This window comes from Haliotis rufescens, unplaced genomic scaffold, assembly GCF_023055435.1.
Source record: "Haliotis rufescens isolate VD_foot unplaced genomic scaffold, xgHalRufe1.0.p SCAF_24, whole genome shotgun sequence".
Classification (NCBI taxonomy): Eukaryota; Metazoa; Mollusca; class Gastropoda; order Lepetellida; family Haliotidae; genus Haliotis; species Haliotis rufescens.
In genome coordinates, this window is record NW_025963935.1 from 3,364,444 (window position 1) to 3,386,299 (window position 21,856).

At 41.1% G+C, this 21,856-nt stretch overlaps 1 protein-coding gene across 1 annotated transcript; it reads left to right on the forward strand.

The window, feature by feature from the left end:
- Nucleotides 1-952: 952 nt before the first annotated feature.
- On the forward strand, nt 953-9,461 carry LOC124126703 (serine/threonine-protein phosphatase 6 regulatory ankyrin repeat subunit A-like). The gene is made up of 2 exons (XM_048401853.1): nt 953-1,010; nt 7,855-9,461. The coding sequence occupies exons 1-2, from the start codon at nt 953-955 to the stop codon at nt 9,459-9,461; spliced, it is 1,665 nt and encodes a 554-aa protein (XP_048257810.1).
- The last annotated feature ends 12,395 nt before the right edge of the window (nt 9,462-21,856 follow it).

Below are 21,856 nucleotides of genomic sequence, written 5' to 3' on the forward strand. Positions count from 1 at the left end.
CACAAAACTCCCTTCACAACCCTTTCCTCACAACCCTTCCCTCTCCCCGGCCCTCAAAACACTTCCTTCACAACCCTTCCCTCACAACCCTTCCCTCACAACCCCTTTCCTCTCAGCCCTTCTCTCACAACCCTTCCCTCTCACCCCGTCTCTCACAACAGTTCCCTCACGTCCCTTCCCTCCCCGCGTACATCACAACACTTCCCTCACAACCCTTTCCTCACAGGCCTTCCCTGACCCCGTCCCTCACATCACTTCCCTCACAGCCCTTCCCTCACAGCCCTTCCCTCACAACCCTTCCCTCACAACCCTTCCCTCACACAACGACTGTTTGGCTCGGAAGCATTAAAACTGTGTCTGAGTCGGTTTTTCATGTTAAGCTGGGTATGGTATATCTGTGGGCAAACACTATAAAATCAGTATTATTCTGGACGAGTACAAGCAGCCACACACACGCATGCATGCACGTCGCTATTTAAGTGCAATAATCTTGAACGCAAACACTTAAACTCAGCGCTATTGGTAATTATAATTTGAAAAGTCCGAGATCTTCCGATGCCGGCAATTGAACAGCGGAGGTCTTCTGAAAATAGTGTGTTACCATTATTATTGCTGGGCTGAACAGAATTTGTCCCTTTGTGAGATAATATTCCCCAAACAACTTAATTCAATGAAACAGTAACATTTGGTACGCAGCTGTTTTGACACTAAAAGTCGCGTGTCGACATTCATCCATGACCTTCTATTTCGCAACACGCACGCACGCACGTGCGTGTCCAGCTCTTGTTTTACCACCTTTTATGGTCTTTTGGTATGATGCGGTCGAGGATCGAACCAACGACCTTGCATTCAATCCATCTTATTGACCACGGAGTCGGTATGACTCTAAAAGTACATTTGACCAGCTTTAGTGGCAGAAATATCAGTGTGATTGTCATTTCATTGCGACATCATGGTGTTTGAGGAAATAAAAAGCGGAGAGCTGAACGGCCCTTCTGGAGGCATTGACTGTATGTCGATTTAAGGTCCACGTTACACCCTCTATAAATAGTTATATATCACGATATAAGGTCAATGTTACACCTTCCATAAACACTTATATATCACGATAAAAGGTCCACGTCACACCTTCAATAAACAGTTATATATCATGATAAAAACTCCATGTTACACCTTCCATAAACAGCTATACATCACGATAAAAGGTCCATGTTACACCTTCAATAAACAGTTATATATCATGATAAAAGGTCCATGTTACACCTTTCATAAACAGTTATATATCACGATAAAAGGTCCATGATACACCTACCATAAACAGTTATATATCACGATAAAAGGTCCATGTTACACCTTCAATAGACAGTTATAAATCACGATAAAAGGTCCATGTTACACCTTCAATAAACAGTTATATATCACGATAAAAGGTCCATGTTACATCTTCCATAAACAGTTATATATCACGATAAAAGGTCCATGTTACACCTTCAATAAACTGTTATATATCACGATAAAAGGTCCACGTTACACCTTCCATAAACAGTTATATATCACGATAAAAGGTCCATGTTACACCCTCCATAAATAGTTTTATATCACGATATTAGGTCAGTTTTACACCTCCCATAAACAGTTATATATTACGATAAAAGGTCCACGTTAGACCTTCCATAAACAGTTATATGTTACGATAAAAGGTCCATGTTACAACCTCCATAAATAGTTATATATCACGATATAAGGTCAGTTTTACACCTCCCATAAACAGTTATATATCACGATAAAGGGTCCACGTTACACCTTCCATAAACAGTTATATATCACGATAAAAGGTCCATGTTACACCTTCAATAAATAGTTATATATCACGATATAAGGTCCATGTTACACCTTCAATAAACAGTTATATATCATGATATATTTTGACGCCTAAACTTAAGTCAGAGATCGACACTTTATTTTTTTCTTTCCTTTCTCAAGGTCCAGATTAATCCCTGTGGATACGAGGTCTGCAATCTGACTTCCCGATCTGTGATGGATGGATGTAAACACGTCTGTCTGGAAGGTTTGTGTCTATAAATTATTTCACTAGAGCTAGAGTGGGGTTTACAAACCTTGACCATCGATCAAAAACCTTATTTAAAAAAGCAGTTATGTTCATGTCCGGCGGATTTATGTCCAACTGATTTATGTCCAGCTGATTTATGTCCGGCTGATTTATGTCAAGCTGATTTATGTCAAGCTTTTTGTCCAGCTAATTTATGTCCAGCTGATTTATGTCCGGCTGATTTATGTCAAGCTGATTTATGTCAAGCTTTTTGTCCAGCTAATTTATGTCAAGCCGATTTATGTCCAGCTGATCGATGTTCGGCTGATTTATGTGCACCTAATTTATGTCCAGCTGATTTATGTCCAGCTGATTTATGTCCAACTGATTTATGTCAAGCTCATCGATGTTCAGCTGATTTATGTGCACCTAATTTATGTCCAGCTGATTTATGTCCAGCTGATTTATGTCCAATTGATTTATGTCAACCTTTTTGTCCAGCTAATTTATGTCAAGCCGATTTATGCCCAGCTGATCGATGATCGGCTGATTTATGTGCACCTAATTTATGTCCAGCTGATTTATGTCCAGCTGATTTATGTCCAACTGATTTATGTCAAGCTTTTTGTTCAGCTATTTTATGTCAAGCCGATTTATGTGCAGCTGATCGATGTTCGGCTGATTTATGTGCACCTAATTTATGTCCAGCTGATTTATGTCAGGCTGATTTATGTCCAGCTGGTTTATGTCTGGCTGATTTATGTCCAGCAGATTTATGTCAAGCTGATCGATGTTCGGCTGATTTATGTCCAACTAATTTATGTCAGGCTGATTTATGTCAAGCTGATGTATGTCAAGCTTTGTGTCAAGCTGATTTATATCTAGCTGACTTACTGTCTGCGTGTTCTGACAAGGCGTTGTTCTGACGTTGATTAATGTATAAATTATCAGTGACATACTTGCACATTAAGTTTCCAGTGCATCTAGGGTAATTAGCCTTTGGAATTCAATGTTCATTCAGAAAATTGTTGTCGTAAATAAATCGATATGACAGTTGTGGGACAGTCACCATTAATTATTATTAATCATCATGTATTTATTCCCAATTTTCTCTCACAATAACTCACTTTGTCACTATTAGTAACTGTATTGTGTACAGTCTGTGTAACAATATCCTTTAATTGCATGGAAAACTGCCAGAGACATAGACGTAGTCATAGAGAGGCAAGATCCTCGGTTTTGACCCTGATACAGGAAGCTATCGAATGTTAATGTTACAAGTTTCTCTTACATTTCTGTTTATGGATGTCCATGACAACATTATATTTGTGTCATCTTTGATATATAATAAGGCTTGTTATATGTTCTATAGTCAACCCTTATGTTACCTTTCAAATAAGATGTGGGGGCACGGGTGGCCCAGTCGTTTAAGGCGCCGCGATTCGCTGTGCAGAGTTGCGTCCCTTGTGCACACCAGAAACCTATGATTATGGGTTCGAATCCCGGTTCGCCCCGATTGTGTTTCTGGTTTGTCAGCACCATACCAGTGCTCATGGGTTTCACTGAAGTGGTAAACGTCTGAGGCCTGCATAACTTCGGGCTTTCCTCCCTAATTAAGCTGACACGCCGCGATATAACTTGAATACTGTAAAGAGCAGCGTTAAACCTTACTCACTCACTCACTCAAATAAGATGTAAATCATTATCAACCGTGGTGTATTCATGTTAAACTGCGGCATGTCAGTGAGCACTATACATCAGCATCAGTCCGGAATACTACAAGCTGCCACACACACACACGGGCATGTACGTCGCTATGTAAGTGCAATAATCTTGGAGGCGATGTTAAACCCAATTTCACCTCATCTCAACTCACCACCTTTCGGATCAGACGTAAATCATAAATACCAAGAACAACGTATTAACTTCTGGAAAACGACAATGGAAAGCTTACGAGAGCAAACATATGAATTGCGAATACTGTACAGTGATATCGTAAGATAACAGTTATTGCACAAATAGTAAACTCCTAGTCACCATTAGAACGAACATACAGTAAACTACAGTTATAATGAACTTAAAGGGTCCACTGATTTTAGTTCGTTTTAACTGAAGATCGTTATGAGGATATATATAACACAGATACAGCAAACAGGCGGAGGTTCATATTAAGAACCTTTTTATTTCCATATGGATTTATTTGGCAGTCTCAATACATTGGTAGCATCATATCATATAAGGCGGTCTTCAAAAATAAATGTTATGATGGCTTCTTTCATTTTGACATCACTCCCTCGTCTCTTCGTCACCTCCTCGTCTCTTTATCTCTCCCCCGTCTCTTAAACACTCACTCGTCTCTTCTTTACTCCCTCGTCTCTTCATGACTTTCTCGTCTCTTTATCACTCCCTCGTCTCATCATCACTTTCTCGTCTCTTTATGACTCCCTCCTCTCTTCATCACTTTCTCGTCACTTCATGACTCCCTCGTCTCTTCATGACTCCCTCGTCTCTTCATCACTCCCTCGTCTCTTCATCACTCCTCGTCTCTTCATTACTCCCTCGTCTCTTCATTACTCCCTCGTCTCTTCATCACTCTCTCGTCTCTTCATCACTCCCTCGTCTCTTAAACACTCACTCGTCTCTTCTTTACTCCCTCGTCTCTTCATGACTTTCTCGTCACTTTATCACTCCCTCGTCTCATCATCACTTTCTCGTCTCTTTATGACTCCCTCCTCTCTTCATCACTCCCTCGTCTCTTCATTACTCCCTCGTCTCTTCATCACTACCTCGTCTCTTCATGACTCCCTCGTCTCCTCATCACTCCCTCGTCTCTTCATCACTCCCTCGTCTCTTAAACACTCACTCGTCTCTTCTTTACTCCCTCGTCTCTTCTTTACTCCCTCGTCTCCTCATCACTCCCTCGTCTCTTCATCACTCCCTCGTCTCTTAAACACTCACTCGTCTCTTCTTTACTCCCTCGTCTCTTCTTTACTCCCTCGTCTCTTCATGACTTTCTCGTCTCTTTATCACTCCCTCGTCTCATCATCACTTTCTCGTCTCTTTATGACTCCCTCCTCTCTTCATCACTTTCTCGTCACTTCATGACTCCCTCGTCACTTCATGACTCCCTCGTCTCTTCATGACTTCCCCGTCTCTTCATGACTTCCTCGTCTCTTCATCACTACCTCGTCTCTTCATCACTTTCTCGTCACTTCATGACTCCCTCGTCTCTTCATCACTCCCTCGTCTCTTCATGACTCCCCCATCTCTTCATCACTCCCTCGTCTCTTCATCACTCCCTCGTCTCTTCATCACTCCCTCGTCTCTTCATGGCTTCCTCGTCTCTTCATCACTCCGTCTCTTCATCACTCCCTCGTCTCTTCATCACTTTACCGTCTCCTTATCAGTCCCTCGTCTCTTCATGATTCCCTCGTCTCTTCATCACTCCCTCGTCTCTTCATGACTCCCTCGTCTCTTCATGGCTTCCCCGTCTCTTTATCACTCCGTCTCTTCATCACTCCCTCGTCTCTTCATCACTTTCTCGTCACTTCATGACTCCCTCGTCTCTTCATCACTCCCTCGTCCTTTCATGGCTTCCTCGTCTCTTCATCACTCCGTCTCTTCATCATTCCCTCGTCTCTTCATCACTTTACCGTCTACTTATCAGTCCCTCGTCTCTTCATCACTCCCTCGTCCCTTCATCACTCCCTCGTCCTTTCATGGCTTCCTCGTCTCTTCATCACTCCGTCTCTTCATCACTCCCTCGTCTCTTCATCACTTTACCGTCTCCTTATCAGTCCCTCGTCTCTTCATGACTCCCTCGTCTCTTCATCACTACCTCGTCTCTTCATGGCTTCCCCGTCTCTTCATCACTCCGTCTCTTCATCACTCCCTCGTCTCTTCATCACTTTCTCGTCACTTCATGACTCCCTCGTCTCTTCATCACTCCCTCGTCCTTTCATGGCTTCCTCGTCTCTTCATCACTCCCTCGTCTCTTCATCACTTTACCGTCTCCTTATCAGTCCCTCGTCTCTTCATCACTCCGTCGTCTCTTCATCACTCCCTCGTCTGTGTTTGTAATGTGAACAGCATACATTAATTGTTTAGCTACCACGTGCTCACTAGAATACTGATTGTAACGGTACAATGCCTAGGCTTGATGAAACCAACGTATGCGCACTGTGGAATGCTGCAAACAGGAATGGCGAAAAACCAAGTTGGCGGACAATTCAAAACACAATATTATCTCTCAACAAGTGATAAACAAGTAAACAACAACATTCAGTCGTTGCACCTACGGAATCAGTACCAAACTGCCACACCACCAGCTCGGAAAATGCCTGGGTTGAGAACGATCAGTAGCAGAAATATACACAACCTGTTGAGGGAGCAAAATATCAGCCCGATGTCAAGCAATTCGCCCAATTTTTCTTTCATGTCTAGTTTGATGTATACAGCGTCCAGGAGAAAGTCAGTTTGAGGGTAACAGTGTGATGGTATTGTGAGGCATCAACCTTCATGGGAGAACTCATCATTGTTAATGGTAATTTAAACGCTACCAGGATCATTTGGTTCCAGGTCCCACTTGCAAAAAGCGATCTTAGCGCTACAACTACCGCAAGCCTATGTTAAAGCATGGGAGTTACGATCATCTTAGCGCTAAGATCGCTTTGTGCAAGTGGGCCCTGATCATGTTCTCCCCTCTGTTCGAGTGGAGGGACGTAATGTCACATCGCAGCAAGATAATGCAAGTCCAAAACATTGAACGTGTTGTAACAGACTGTAAGAGAAAGCATAACATTGCTGTACTGCCATGGCAGGCTGTTTACCCTGACCTCTTCCTCATAGAACATGTCTGGAAAGAGATAGAAAGACCCCCAAGACAGCACCAGAACCAGCCGCTAACACTACTTCAGCTGGGCTTAACATGCCCACGCCGTTTTCAATCAGCTATTGTCTTCAATGCTATGACTCAGCCTTACCTGTATCAACAGAAATGGTGGACGCACCCGATATTGACACTCTTAATTGAGATGTTACACCACCCCTCTTTTAGGGGTGTCTCCTGTTACCAGGTTTGGGTTTTGTCAACAAATGTGTTATAATAAACCATTGATCAGACAAATGCCAAAATATTATGCTCTTGTGTTGAACAACATAACATGTACATCACTCTATATGATGCACAGTACTTTTTTTCTGTAAGTATACATGTACAAATTGTATAATCGAAAGGAACACCTAACGTCTGTTCATTATTTGACTGAAGATACCGAGATGTTCTGACCCATAATAGACTTACTTGCTTCTTCGGGATATTTGTGTGTCAGGTTCTGGTAGTTGTCAGACTCTTTGAGGGAGCAAATGGTGACGTCTGAGAAAGTGACTGGACAATTGTTTGCGCTGATCAGATACTGTCAGTTCGAAGGAGGGAGGCCTCAGTTTGCAACAATTGTATTTGTAGTTAATATGTACAAACATAAGAGCAAATAGCCAATAACGACTATCTACTGGGAATACATTACAACGTCTCATTCTAAACAATAATGCAAGGCCTCTATATGGGTGGAAGGTAAGGTGGTGAAGTGAAATTGAAAGACCAGTTCCAGATTGTTGCACTTGCATACAGACGTGCATGCACCTGTGCATGCACCTGACTGTACTAGTCCACACTATTTTTTTTATAGTGCTAGCACACTAAAATACCATCGCTTTCTCGCCATCATATGATGTCCTGCAACATCAATCTTGTACCTCTCAATATGATGTCCAAGATGTGTATCGAGTAAAACTTTGTGTTACAGTGCCATCGTTCTGCGACCTCCATAGTGCCTCCGAGATGGGAAACCTGTCAAGGGTGAAAGTCATCTTGTCCCAGAGAGGGACGGACATTAATTGTAACGAGTGGATTGGTAGGACACCGGTGATGTGGGCAGCTGGTAGTGGACATAGAGAGGTGGTTGAATTACTTGTGAGTAAAGGAGCTAATGAGTCAATCGTCGATAGATTCGATAACAACATCCTTCACTCCGCCGGTCGGGGAGGAGATGTAGAGGTTGTGCAGTATGTCCTTTCACATGACTTGGTGGATATCAATGTTAGAGGAAGTTGCAGGAGAACACCGGTCATGGTGGCAGCAGAGAATGGACATAGAGAAATTGTTAAGCTACTTGTGGATAAAGGTGGTGACATGTCACTCGTGGATGAAAAAAATGACAACATCCTTCACTTGGCCTGTTTATGTGGACAGAAGGAGGTTGTGAAGTATGTCCTCTCACAGGACATAGTTGACATCAATGGCAGAGGACGGCAGACAACGACACCTGTTATGCTGGCAGCAAGAAACGGACACAAAGAAGTGGTAGAGTTACTCGTTAAAAAAGGAGCTGATTTGTCACTAGCATATAATACTCCTGGAAGCAACGTCCTTCACTTGGCCTGTTTTTATGGCCATGTGGATGTGGTGAAGTATTTGCTCTCACAGGACACAGTGGACGTTAACAGCAGAGGACGGTACAAGCAAACACCGATGATGAGGGCAGCAAAAAACGGACACAAAGAAGTTGTAGAGTTACTCGTAAAAAAAGGAGCTGATTTGTCACTAGCATATAATGCTGATGGTAGCAACGTCCTTCACTTGGCCTGTGTTAATGGACATGTGGATGTTGTGAAGTATTTGCTCTCACAGGACACAGTAAACATCAACAGCAGAGGATGGAGGAAGCGGACGCCAATGATGAGGGCAGCAGAAGAAGGATATAAAGAAGTAGTAGAGTTACTCGTAAGTAAAGGAGCTGATGCGTCACTCGTGGATAAAAGAGGTAACAATCTCCTTCACTTAGCCTGTCAGAGGGGACAGATGGAGCTAGTGAAGTATATCGTCTCACAGGACATGGTGGACATTAACAGGAGAGGATTGAAGAAGCGATCACCGGTGATGATTGCAGCAGAAAGCGGACATAAAGAAGTGGTAGAGTTACTCGTAAATAAAGGAGCTGATGCGTCACTCATGGATAAAAAAGGTAACAACATCCTTCACTTAGCCTGTCAGATGGGACATGTGGAGGTGGTCAAGTATGTCCTCTCACAGGACATAGTGGACATCAACAGCAGAGGATGGAAGACGAAGACACCAATGATGATGGCAGCAGAAGAAGGACATAAAGAAGTAGTTGAGTTACTCTTAAATAAAGGAACTGATCCGTCACTCGTGGATAAAAGAGGTAACAACATCCTTCACTTAGCCTGTCAGAATGGACAGATGGAGGTGGTCAAGTATATCGTCTCCAAAGTTATTGTGGACGTCAACGCCAAAAACAAGAGACGTAAAACAGCAGCCAACATAGCATCATCGCAGGGACGAGAAGACTTGATAGATCTTCTTGTGTCACATGGTGCTCACATGTCCTAGGTGAAATGTTTGTACAGACATTCATATTCTTACCGACATTGACAAATTGAATACAATCAGACATTGGCGTGTTGAATGCATGTACATGTTACAACATTGACATGTTAAATATATTCATGTTGTTACAGACATTAACTCGTTGAATACATTCGTTTTGTTGCAGACATCGATGTGTTGAATAGCTTCTTCACTTCTCCCCGAAACATGTAGAACAAACCGTGTCGTGTAATTATTTTGTGAATTTGTTTACATAAGTGCTACTGTAGACCAGAGACCCTTACCACTTTATTGCTACACACACACACACACACACACACACACACACACACTCACACACACACACATTCTCATCAGTAGTTGTTGCAATGGATGACTGAGGCTTTCTCATAAGTATTTGTTGTAATGGGTGACTAAGACTTTCTCATCAGTATTTGTTGTAATGAATGACTGAAACTTTCTCATCAGTGTTTGTTGTAATGGATGACAAAGACTTTCTCATCAGTATTTGTTGTAATGGATGACAAAGACTTTCTCATCGGTAGCTGTTGTAATGGATGTTTGAGACTTTCTCATCAGTGTTTGTTGTAATGGATGACAAAGACTTTCTCATCAGTGTTTGTTGTAATGGATGCCAAAGACTTTCTCATCAGTGTTTGTTGTAATGGATGACTGAGACTCTCTCATCAGTATTTGTTGTAATGGGTAACAAAGACTTTCTCATCAGTGTTTGTTGTAATGGGTAACAAAGACTTTCTCATCAGTATTTGTTGTAATGGGTAACAAAGACTTTCTCATCAGTATTTGTTGTAATGGATGCCAAAGACTTTCTCATCAGTGTTTGTTGTAATGGATGACTGAGACTTTCTCATCAGTATTTGTTGTAATGGGTAACAAAGACTTTCTCATCAGTATTTGTTGTAATGGGTGACTGAGACTTTCTCATCAGTTTTTGTTGTCATGGATGACACAGACTTTCTCATCAGTATTTGTTGTAATGGATGACAAAGACTTTCTCATCAGTATTTGTTGTAATGGATGACAAAGACTTTCTCATCAGTGTTTGTTGTAATGGATGACAAAGACTTTCTCATCAGTATTTGTTGTAATGGATGACAAAGATTTTCTCTTAAGTATTTGTTGTAATGGGTGACAAAGACTTTCTCATCGGTAGCTGTTGTAATGGGTGACAAAGACTTTCTCATCGGTATTTGTTGTAATGGATGACTGAGGCTTTCTCATCAGTATTTGTTGTAATAGATGACTAAGACTTTCTCATCAGTATTTGTTGTAATAGATGACTAAGACTTTCTCATCAGTGTTTGTTGTAATGGGTGAGAAAAACTTTCCGATCAGTATTTGTTGTAATGGGTGACAAATACTTTCTCATCAGTTTTTGTTGTTATGGGTGACAAATACTTACGCATCAGTATTTGTTGTAATTGGTGACTGAGACTTTCTCATCAGTATTTGTTGTAGTGGGTGACAAAGACTTCCTCATAAGTGTTTGTTGTAATGGGTGACTAAGACTGTTGGGTTTATTGTGGTGAACACATTGAAACATCTACATGAAATATCACAGTGATTCTCTTCATTCTCCTTTTAGGCTGATCTAAGCTATGGATTTTATTTGTCAATCTGTATCACAACGGCCTGCAAATAATCGAATCGGGACAACCATTGGTTGATAGCATCAGCAAAGACCGACGCGTGATCACAATAACACGAACATATTAGGAGAACCAGTATTGTAGTGAGAGTCTTGGATTCCCAGTTAGGTTCTTGTGAGATATGCAGAAACCGTAACTGTTATCATGACTAAAGTCAGCAATAAAGTTTCCGAATCTCAATCTCAAAATGGCCGCCATGTTTAAAAAAATAACTATTTCCCCAATTACTCGGCCATTTGTCTCAAGATGGAATAAAATGAGGTGTTGTTGATATTTGGACCTTGATTTGACGTTTGCACTTCAACCATTACTCAAGGCCATAACGCAACAATTTCTATTCCAAATTAAATAAAATCGGGTTGAGTTGGGCTCAACACACAGGTTCCGTTATTCATGACATTTCGAATTGTGTCCTGTATTTGACCTTTTCACTTTGACCGTGCTCCTGAATAGATCTCACCGAATACATCATCTCCTCAGAAACCACAAGATGCGGATATGAAACATGCTGGTTTCCACCAATGATGATACCCCAATTCGAATCCGTTCTGTCACAGAGGCCATTTTGAAAAATATATTTATGCCATTACTAGGCCATGTTTGTTGAAAATATATATTTAAATTAGTGTATTTGTTTAGTTGCAACACGTATGTACCGTTTAGTGCTACATTTAGACGGTGTTTTCAACCTTCTCTTCACATTTCCAAAAAGACATTTGTGGCTGAGGAACTGAACAGAGGTAAATACAACGTCAACTCTAGAAAAGAATGACGACACAAACATCATTGTGTGTAAAAAACAATTATTTATATATTTATATGAATTTATATTTTAGTGTAAGTTTTTAGTCCTCAATATTATTGCAAAGTGTTTTTGTATATTTTTGTATACCGTATAAGGCATACTGGGTGCTTTCTTAAGGCAGTAACAGCAAACCAGAGTGCAGGCTGCACTAACATGGAGTGCACAGTTTCACACAAGTTTCATTTCACTTTCCTTCGTTTTCGCCTCTCCATGGTATTATTGTCCTTGCGAGTTATGCGGCATATCTGATGTGGGAGGAAAGCCCGAAGTCATGCAGGTCTCAGACGTTTCTGTAGCTATCAGTGAGTGAGTAAGTGAGTGAATTTAACGCCGCTTTTAACAGAATTCCAGTTATATACTTCCTGCCCGAAGTCATGCAGGTCTCAGACATTTCTGTAGCTCTCAGTGAGTGAGTGAGTGAGTTAAACGCCGCTTTTAACAGTATTCCAGTTATATACTTCCTGCCCGAAGTCATGCAGGTCTCAGACGTTTCTGTAGCTATCAGTGAGTGAGTGAGTGAGTTAAAAGCCGCTTTTAACAGTATTCCAGTTATATACTTCCTGCCTGAAGTGTTGCAGGTCTCAGACGTTTCTGTAGCTCTCAGTGAGTGAGTGAGTGAGTTAAACGCCGCTTTTAACAGTATTCCAGTTACATACTTCCTGCCCGAAGTCATGCAGGTCTCAGACGTTTCTGTAGCTATCAGTGAGTGAGTGAGTGACTTTAACGCCGCTTTTAACAGTATTCCAGTTATATACTTCCTGCCTGAAGTGATGCAGGTCTCAGGCGTTTCTGTAGCTATCAGTGAGTGAGTGAGTGAGTTAAACGCCGCTTTTAACAGTATTCCAGTTACATACTTCCTGCCCGAAGTCATGCAGGTCTCAGACGATTCTGTAGCTCTCAGTGAGTGAGTGAGTGACTTTAACGCCGCTTTTAACAGTATTCCAGTTTTATACTTCCTGCCTGAAGTGATGCAGGTATCAGACGTTTACCACTTCGGTGAAACCCACGAGCACGGGTATGGTGCTGACAAACATAGAAACATAATCGTCTTAGACGACTGGGCCACCTGGGCCCCATTTCCATTAATGCTTCAATCATAAGAAATAATTACCAAACGGTAGTTGTATTTCAATTATCACCCATTAGTTCAAGATTAAATAAATCTTTGATGAAAATACACCTATTGTCCCCACATCGACTATGATGTTATCTTCTTTTCAAACTGGATTTTTTCGTACTGAAAACATCTTCTCTGAAATTGCCAGACAGATGAAGCTTGATTGTTGCCTGTATGAGGATGATTTATATTAAATATTAATTCTGGCAGCAACATTTGTCAAGTTTCCTCATATTTGTTGGGACGCATACAACCCTATGTCGCCCGAGTGATCCTGCTGCAACGAATTTATCTGTACTTATGTGACATTGTAAAAGAATTAACACAAATTCAAAATTGATAGAAAACAGTAGTTTAAGTGAGCTGCGATCAACTTGTGCTACCTGTATGTCAATTGACTTCAATTGACTCGGTTTTTTGCTTAGAGGCGAGGTATAAGGGATTTATTCTGCCTGTCAGAAGTCTATGTGCAGCATGTATTGCTCGTGGTGGGATATAAGAGATATATTCATCCGCTGCGAAACTTACTACCCTCCAAGATCACGTGGACGAATCAGATCTCATCATTCATGGAGGGATAATAAACTAGATTATATTCATCGCAAGTATACACATATCCCTAGCTTATTTCTATTTCTTATTTTTGTACTATTTCACTGACAGCAGAGCAACGACATTACCATTGTATGCATGTAGATGAGGAGTATGTATAAGTATGAATTTACAAGTTCTGAGCCTGACATGGAAAGACCGGACTGGTACAAGCAGCCACAAACACAGACACACGCACGTGCATGCACGTCGCTATACGAGTGCAATAATCTTGGACGCGACGTTAAACCCCATTTCACCTCACCTCACTTTTGTCGACGATGGTAAAGGGATTGTTCCCCTGGAAAAGAACATTTTAGTGTTAACGCTGTCACTATGACACTTTGGCGAGTATACAATAGGTTCACACATTGAGAGGGGTTAAAAATCCAAGTCAAACGGGACAAGAAGATTTTTAATGGTTGAAAATTATTTTTGAATTATTGAAATGATACTATTATATGTGTTAAGATAATCCAGCTCAATTCAAAAGTGGTGACAAATACAGACATTGATTGTTTGGAAACTATTGTTAATTTTAGGGGGGGCGGTCGGGTAGCCTAGTGGTTAAAGCGTTCGCTCGTCACGCCGAAGACCCGGGTTCGATTCCCGACTTGGGTACAATGTGTGAAGCCAATTTCTGGTGTCCCCCGTCGTGATGTTGCTGGAATATTGCTAAAAGCGGCGTAAAACCATACTCACTCACTCACTTAATGTTAGGGCGTGTTTACAATTGATCGATTGATACTTTGTGGATGTTGATGACTTTCACTGCCTAGATGTTACAAGAAAAAGAATATACATTACATTGCATTACAAAATTAATGTGAACAGACTTGGAAACACAAAATATCTTCATATCATACACTTATCAACACGTGTCACATATCACATGACATATCAAATAGCACATGACACACGTAACATCCCTATATTATTTCCATGCTGACAAAGGTCAAAGATGAACTGGAACTTGTGTAAAGAGCAGATCAACTTTTGATAATATGTCTAACGAACTTGTTTTTGTGAGTTATGATGACGTAGATAAGACAATACCAATATTTTTTTCTGCTAAATATGAAGAGGAATATGAAGAAATAATGGTGGACATGGTGGAGCTATGTAAAATATGTGCGTGGCAGAAAATACTTCATGAAGTACACGACAAATGTGATTTTCAGTTAAAATAGTATACTTTCAGATAAAAGAAAGCTGTACGGCAAATGTGTAAGGAAGTCGAAGATATTTCAGAGTGTAACTAGAAGAACTATGCGATGAAAACAATGGAAAAATTGGGAAACGAATTGGTGAGGTGAGGTGAGGTGAAATTGGGTTTAACGTCGCGTCCAATATTATTGCACTTATATAGCGACGTGCATGCACGTGTATGTGTGTGTGTGGCTGCTTGTACTAGTCCGGACTGATGCCGATTTATAGTGCTAGCTCACTGAGATACCATGCCGCAGTTTAACATGAATACCCCACTCAGACACAGTATACTGACTCCGAGCCGACCAGTCCTTGTTTTAGCCCCTTAATGTCGAGCGCCAGACAGGGTAACAACAAGTACCATCTTTTAACGTCTTTTGGTATGACGCGGCCGGGAATCGAACCCCGGACCTTCCGCTCTCCGGGCGGACGCTCTACCACTAGACCACGGAGGCGGCGGAAACGAACTGGGGACCTTGTTGGTAGTTGGTAGTGAAGGGTGACTTGGATGACTGTGGTGTATCCGATGCGATTGTTGGGTTGATGGTGGTGCAGGTGATGGGACTGTTGGGTTGATGGTGGTGTAGGTTATGGGACTGTTGGGTTGATGGTGGTGCAGGTGATAGGACTGTTGATCTGATGGTGGTGCAGGTGATGGGACTGTTGGGTTGATGGTGGTGTAGGTTATGGGACTGTTGGGTTGATGGTGGTGTAGGTGATGGGACTGTTGGGCTGATAGTGGTGCAGGTGATAGGACTGTTGGGCTGATGGTGGTGCAGGTGATTGGACTGTTGGGCGGATGGTGGTGTAGGTGATGGGACTGTTGGGCTGATGGTGGTGTAGGTGATGGAAGTGTTGGGTTGATGGTGGTGCAGGTGATGGGACTGTTGGGCTGATGGACGTGTAGGTGATGAGACTGTTTTGCTGATTGTAGTGTAGGTGATGGGACTGTTGGGCTGATGGTGGTGTATGTTATGGGACTGTTGGGTTGATGGTGGTGTAGGTGTTGGGCCTGTTTGGCTGATGGTCGTGTAGGTTATGGGACTGTTGGGCTGATGGACGTGTAGGTGATGAGACTGTTTTGCTGATTGTAGTGTAGGTGATGGGACTGTTCGGCTGATGGTGGTGTATGTTATGGGACTGTTGGGTTGATGGTGGTGTAGGTGTTGGGCCTGTTAGGCTGATGGTCGTGTAGGTTATTGGACTGTTGGGCTGATGGACGTGTAGGTTATTGGACTGTTGGGGCTGATGGTGGTGTAGGTGATGGGACTGTTGGGCTGATGGTGGTGTAGGTGATGGGACTGTTGGGTTGATGGTGGTGTAGCTGGTTGGACTTTTGACGTGATGGGGATGAAGGTGATGGGTCTGTGGGGCTGATGGTGGTGTAGTTGATGGGAGTGTTAGGCTGATTGTGGTGTAGGTGGTGGGGCTGTTGGGTTGATGGTGATGTAGGTGATGAGACTGTTGGGTTGATGATTGCGCAGGGGAATGGACTGTTGGGCTAATGGTGGCGCAGGGGATGGGATTGTAGGTTGATTGTGTAGATGATGGAACTGAAATCCCTCACTTACCTAGCTGTAGACCTTTATGCAGTACAACAACATGTATTAATAAAAGCATGACCCAAACGACCCATGTCAGCAAATCGACACGTAGGCTATATTGTGAGTCATCGTCGTCATGTGCAACAGTCCTGCTTAAAGGCAGGAGTCATTCCAGCTGGTTGTGTTACAGTCTCTGGTACTCGTCTAACCAGTTTGTTGATACTGTGCTCTGTGAACACGTCAAGACGATGTCACGGTGTTTAAGTAGCAATTTGCAGCTGGCTATTTACTTCATGTTGGTACTTTCAACATACAGAACAAATGGCCAGTGTGAACTTCAGATTACAGAGAAATTGAAGATCAGATCTGTCACTTTTAGAAATTTTGACTTCAAGTTGTGCCTCACAACACTTCCCTCACCCCGTCCCACACAACACTTCCCTCACCCCGTCCCTCACAACCCTTCCCTCACGCCGTCCTTCACAACCCTCCCTTCACAACCCGTCCCTCACCCCGTCCCTCACAACACTTCCCTAACCCCGTCCTTCACAATCCGTCCCTCACAACCCTTCCCTCACCCCGTCCCTCACAAATCTCCCCCCAGAATATATCCTCCCCCGGTCGTTTTATAAATACTTGCCATGCAGTTCAATAGTTGATGTTTTTTTGGGTTAGGTAATGTTGAAATCTATTTTAAGCCATTGATTCCATTACTTTGCATAAGTTTGATGTTAGATATATTGGTCTATATGAGTTAGCTTGATTAGCTGGTTTATTAGGTTTAGGGATTTGAATGACTAGGGCCTGTTTCCAGGGAGTAGGAACCTGTCCGTTTAGGTAGATGAGATTGTATAGTTTGAGTAGTATCTGGAGAAGATTTAGGTGGAGTTTTTTAATTATTTGGTAAGAAGTTAGGTCTAATTCTGGGGCTGTGCCCTTTTTCCTGTTTTGGATTACGCAGAGGAGCTCCTCCATTGTGTAGGGTTGGTTTATTTCTAGATTGTTATTGTTTGGTACTTTTGTGGGTTTGTTTTTTGTTTTAAGATTATCTTGGAATTTTTGGCTGAAGTTGGTGTTACTGCTAACAGCCGAAAAGTGGTTGGCGAGATTATTTGCTTTTTGGGCGGGGTTGGTTGAGTTGTTAATGTTAGTTTTTTTTATGTCGTTTTAAGGCTCTAATGGCGTGGATTTTGCGCCAGACCGTTCTGGCATCTGTACGGTTATTTATACCTTCGCAGAATTTTTTCCAGTCTCTACTTTTGGCTATTTGGACTAGTTTTTGAACCTGGTGGTTTAGTTCGTGGGCTATGTTTAGATGTTTGTTGTCGCGTTTTGCTTTATTGAAGGCTGATTTACGTTTTCGTCTAGTCTGTTCTATTTCCTTATTCCACCATGGCACCGTCGGTTGAAATGTAATACAAAACTCTGTATAAATTCAAACGGCGAAACTCAAGTCAAACCGCTATACAAGTTTTTTTTCAATGATATTAGGCCTTATTCTGTAAAATTACCATTGGCTCGGGTAGAACCGCTGGGCTAACCACGCGGTTCAAGATAATCGAGCACTGTTCGATTTTTTTTTAGCCGAACGGTCCTAACCCGACAATGGAAATACTACATCATAAATGAACTGTTTCGATTTGCGCGGTTTTACCAACCGCTAGCCCCTAGCGGTTTGCAGTTGGTCAAACCGCGCCAAACCGCGTACTATGGAAACTTAATCGCCGAACTTTTAAGCATGGTTTTTGTATAGCATTTCAAAAGCCTGGTTTGTTTGCATTAAAATCAAAACAAAGGAATTTGTAATTAAAATGTGTAAGGTGAAAAAGCTTTTACATAAAAGAACAAAATACATGGGGGAGAGTGAATATAATAATTCTCTATAACTTTTCTTGAATGGAGCACATTTGAAAAAAAAAGATAATCCAAGCATATTGGATATTACCTTGTTTAAAGAATTTATATCAGTCATATATTTCTAACTTAGATCACCCGTATGTAACCCAGGTAAAGCATGCATATCGGGGAACATTGTAATATTGGAACAGTTTATCGTGTCGTTGTGCTTTAGCATTACACATTTTCATATTCCTTTAGGTTTTAATGTTTACTTGTTTATGTATTTTTTATTAATTTGTTCTCTCTTTTATTTTTTCTGGGTTATATATTTATCTAAATACACATTTAGTTACTTGTGTGTGTGTGTTTGTTTTTTTTTAATTTGTTTTTTTAATTTTTATTGATTTTGCGGGGTTTCTTTCTTTTTCGGATGTGTGTGCGTGTGTGTGTGTGTGTGTGTGTGTGTGGGGGGGGGGGGGGGGCACTTTTCCTTTCGTTTTTCATAATTATATTTTTTTAAAGTTGTATATAACGTATGAATCCCTTCTCAGATTACTTTATCTCAATTCTATATGACGTGCTATTTTACTTCTCTGTGTTTTTCTTGTTTTCTCTTCAGTATGAGGTTATACTGTATCATTTTTACTATTTGGATATTTTGCAATAGGTTGTGGTCATCAGTTATGCAAATCAGTTTCGGTGTGTCTTTTTAACAAGGTGTTCTTCATTTAGATTAACCGCCAGCCCGATTGTATCAATTACATGTACACTTTGCTTTGACGATGCCGGTTGATGTTATTCAATACAGGCTGGTAGTGGGTGTTTTTGAATCTATTCTACATGCTAATCATTTCGGGAAGATGATACATATTTCTATATATTTTGGGTTACTTGGCTTATATAATTTCCGATTATCATTATTAGTTTTACTTTTTCTCTTTGGCTGCGGTGATATCCATCCGAATCCAGGACCTTTGCATAGTCCAGATTTAAAGATTATATAAAAAATTATCTAAACGGACACAGTCTTAAAGACAAAGTAGATTTTATCAGGGCTGAATTAGATAGTTATGATGTTTAACAGAAACCTGCTTGCACCATGATATTCTTGCCACTGATATTACACTGATACCATTTTCAAATCGTAGCCTGTATTAAGGAATATATTTGAGATCTTAAATCAGAGTATAATGGACAGCCTGATCTGGAGGTGCGCGTGGATATGTTGACAGTTTCTTTTACGTAGTTAGTGTTAAAACCGAATGTTTGCGAGGATTAATAAGATTTCTGAATTCAGTTACAGCAGTAACTGAACATGTATTTGTTACTTTAAGTCATTTCATTCAAATTTGTTTGGTATGATATATGTCTTATAATTATTTTAGGATGGAAGGTACAGTTACCAAATAAAATATGCTGAAATATCAATTCATTTTGACCATATTTCAAAATCTACTTTTTAAAGTAACCCTCCTGACATTAAAGATAACTATCTAAAGAATATAGTACTTAAAGACATTGCAACAAACCGAATAATCAGGGGGGAGACTTTATACTGAGGGGGGCGTGAAATATATCCGCCCGGGGGAGATTTTATTTCAGAACAGATTCTCCGGGGGAGAATCTGTACCGGTATAAAATCTCCGGGGGGAGAATTTGTATGGGGGAGAGTTTATACCGGGACACTGGCATTTGAACAGCGGGGGTCTTCTGCAAATGTTGTGTTACCATTATTATTGCTGGGCTGGACAGAGTTTGACCCTTTGTGAGATAATGTCCCTAAAACAACTCAATACAATGAAACAGCAACTTTTGGTACGCAGCTGTTTTGACACAAGGAGTCAATGTTCTTCTATTTCGCATATAGTGTGCGTGCGTGCATGCGTGTCCAGTTCTTGTTTTACCACCTTTTATCGTCTTTTGGTATGATGCGGTCGGGGATCGAACCAACGACCTTGCATTCAATCTATCTTCTTGACCACAGAGTCGGTATGACCGTAAAAGTACAGGTGACCAGCTTTAGTGGCAGAAATATCAGTGTGATTGTCATTTCATTGTGACATCATGGTGTTTGAGCAAATAAAAAGCGAAGACCTGAACGGCGATTCTGGAGGCATTCCCTTGCATTGCCTGTATGTCGATATGAGGTCCATAACCTTCCATAAGCAGTTATATATCACGATATAAGGCTCATGTTACACCTTCCATAAACAGTTATATATCACGATATCAGGTCCATGTTACACCTTCCATAAGCAGTTATATATCACGATAAAAGGTCCATGTTACACCTTCCATAAACAGTTATATATCACGATATAAGGCTCGTGTTACACCTTCCATAAACAGTTATATATCAGGATAAAAGGCTCATGTTACACCTTCCATAAACAGTTATATATCACGATATAATGTCCGTGTTACACCTTCCATAAACAGTTATACATCACGATATAAGGGCCATGTTACACCTTCCATAAACAGTTATATATCAGGATAAAATGTCCACGTTACACCTTCCATAAACAGTTATATATCACGATATAATGTCCGTGTTACACCTTCCATAAACAGTTATACATCACGATATAAGGGCCATGTTACACCTTCCATAAACAGTTATATATCGACGCCTTAACTTCATAGTGATAGAAGTCAGAGATCGACACTTTATTTTTTTTCATTGCTTTCTCAAGGTCCAGAATAATCCCTGTGGATACGAGGTCTGCAATCTCACTTCCCGATCTGTGAAGGTTGGATGTGAAAACGTCTGTCTGGAAGGTTTGTGTCTCTATCAGTTTATTAACTGGAGCTAGGGTTGGTGTTACAAACCTTGACCATCGATCTAAAACCCTATTTACAATCAACAGTTTTATGTCCGGCTGATTTATGTCGGGCTGATCGATGTCCAGCTGATTTTTGGCCAGCTGATATTTGTCCGGCTGATTTATGTCCAGCTGTTTTATGTCCAGCTGATTTATGTCCAGCTGATAAATGTCCAACTGATTTATGTCCGGCTGATTGATGTGAAGCTTTATGTCCGGCTGATTTTATGTCCAGCTGATTTATGTCCAGCTGATTAATGTCCAGCGGATTTATATCCAGCTGATTTATGTTCAGCTGATTAATGTCCGGCTGATTTATGTCCAACTGATTTATGTCCAGCTGATTTATGTTCAGCTGATTAATGTCTAGCTGATTTATATCCAGCTGATTTATGTTCAGCTGATTTATTTCCAGCTGATTAATGTCCAGCTGATTTATATCCAGCTGATTTATTTTCAGCTGATTAATGTCCAGCTGATTTATGTCCAGCTGATTTATGTCCAGCTGATCAATGTCCAGCTGATTTATGTCCCGCTGATTTATGTCCCGCTGATTTGTGTCCAGCTGATAAATGTCCAACTGATTTATGTCCGGCTGATTGATGTGAAGCTTTATGTCCGGCTGATTTTATGTCCAGCTGATTTATGTCCAGCTGATTAATGTCCAGCGGATTTATATCCAGCTGATTTATGTTCAGCTGATTAATGTCCGGCTGATTTATGTCCAACTGATTTATGTCCAGCTGATTTATGTTCAGCTGATTAATGTCTAGCTGATTTATATCCAGCTGATTTATG

Excerpts from the sequence above, each read along its gene's own strand:
- LOC124126703 (XM_048401853.1), top strand. The coding sequence starts at position 953 with ATGGTGTTTGAGGAAATAAAAAGCGGAGAGCTGAACGGCCCTTCTGGA. Across the intron at positions 1,011-7,854 it reads CCCTTCTGGAGGCATTGACT|TGCCATCGTTCTGCGACCTC; the intron begins GTATGTCGATTT and ends TTTGTGTTACAG.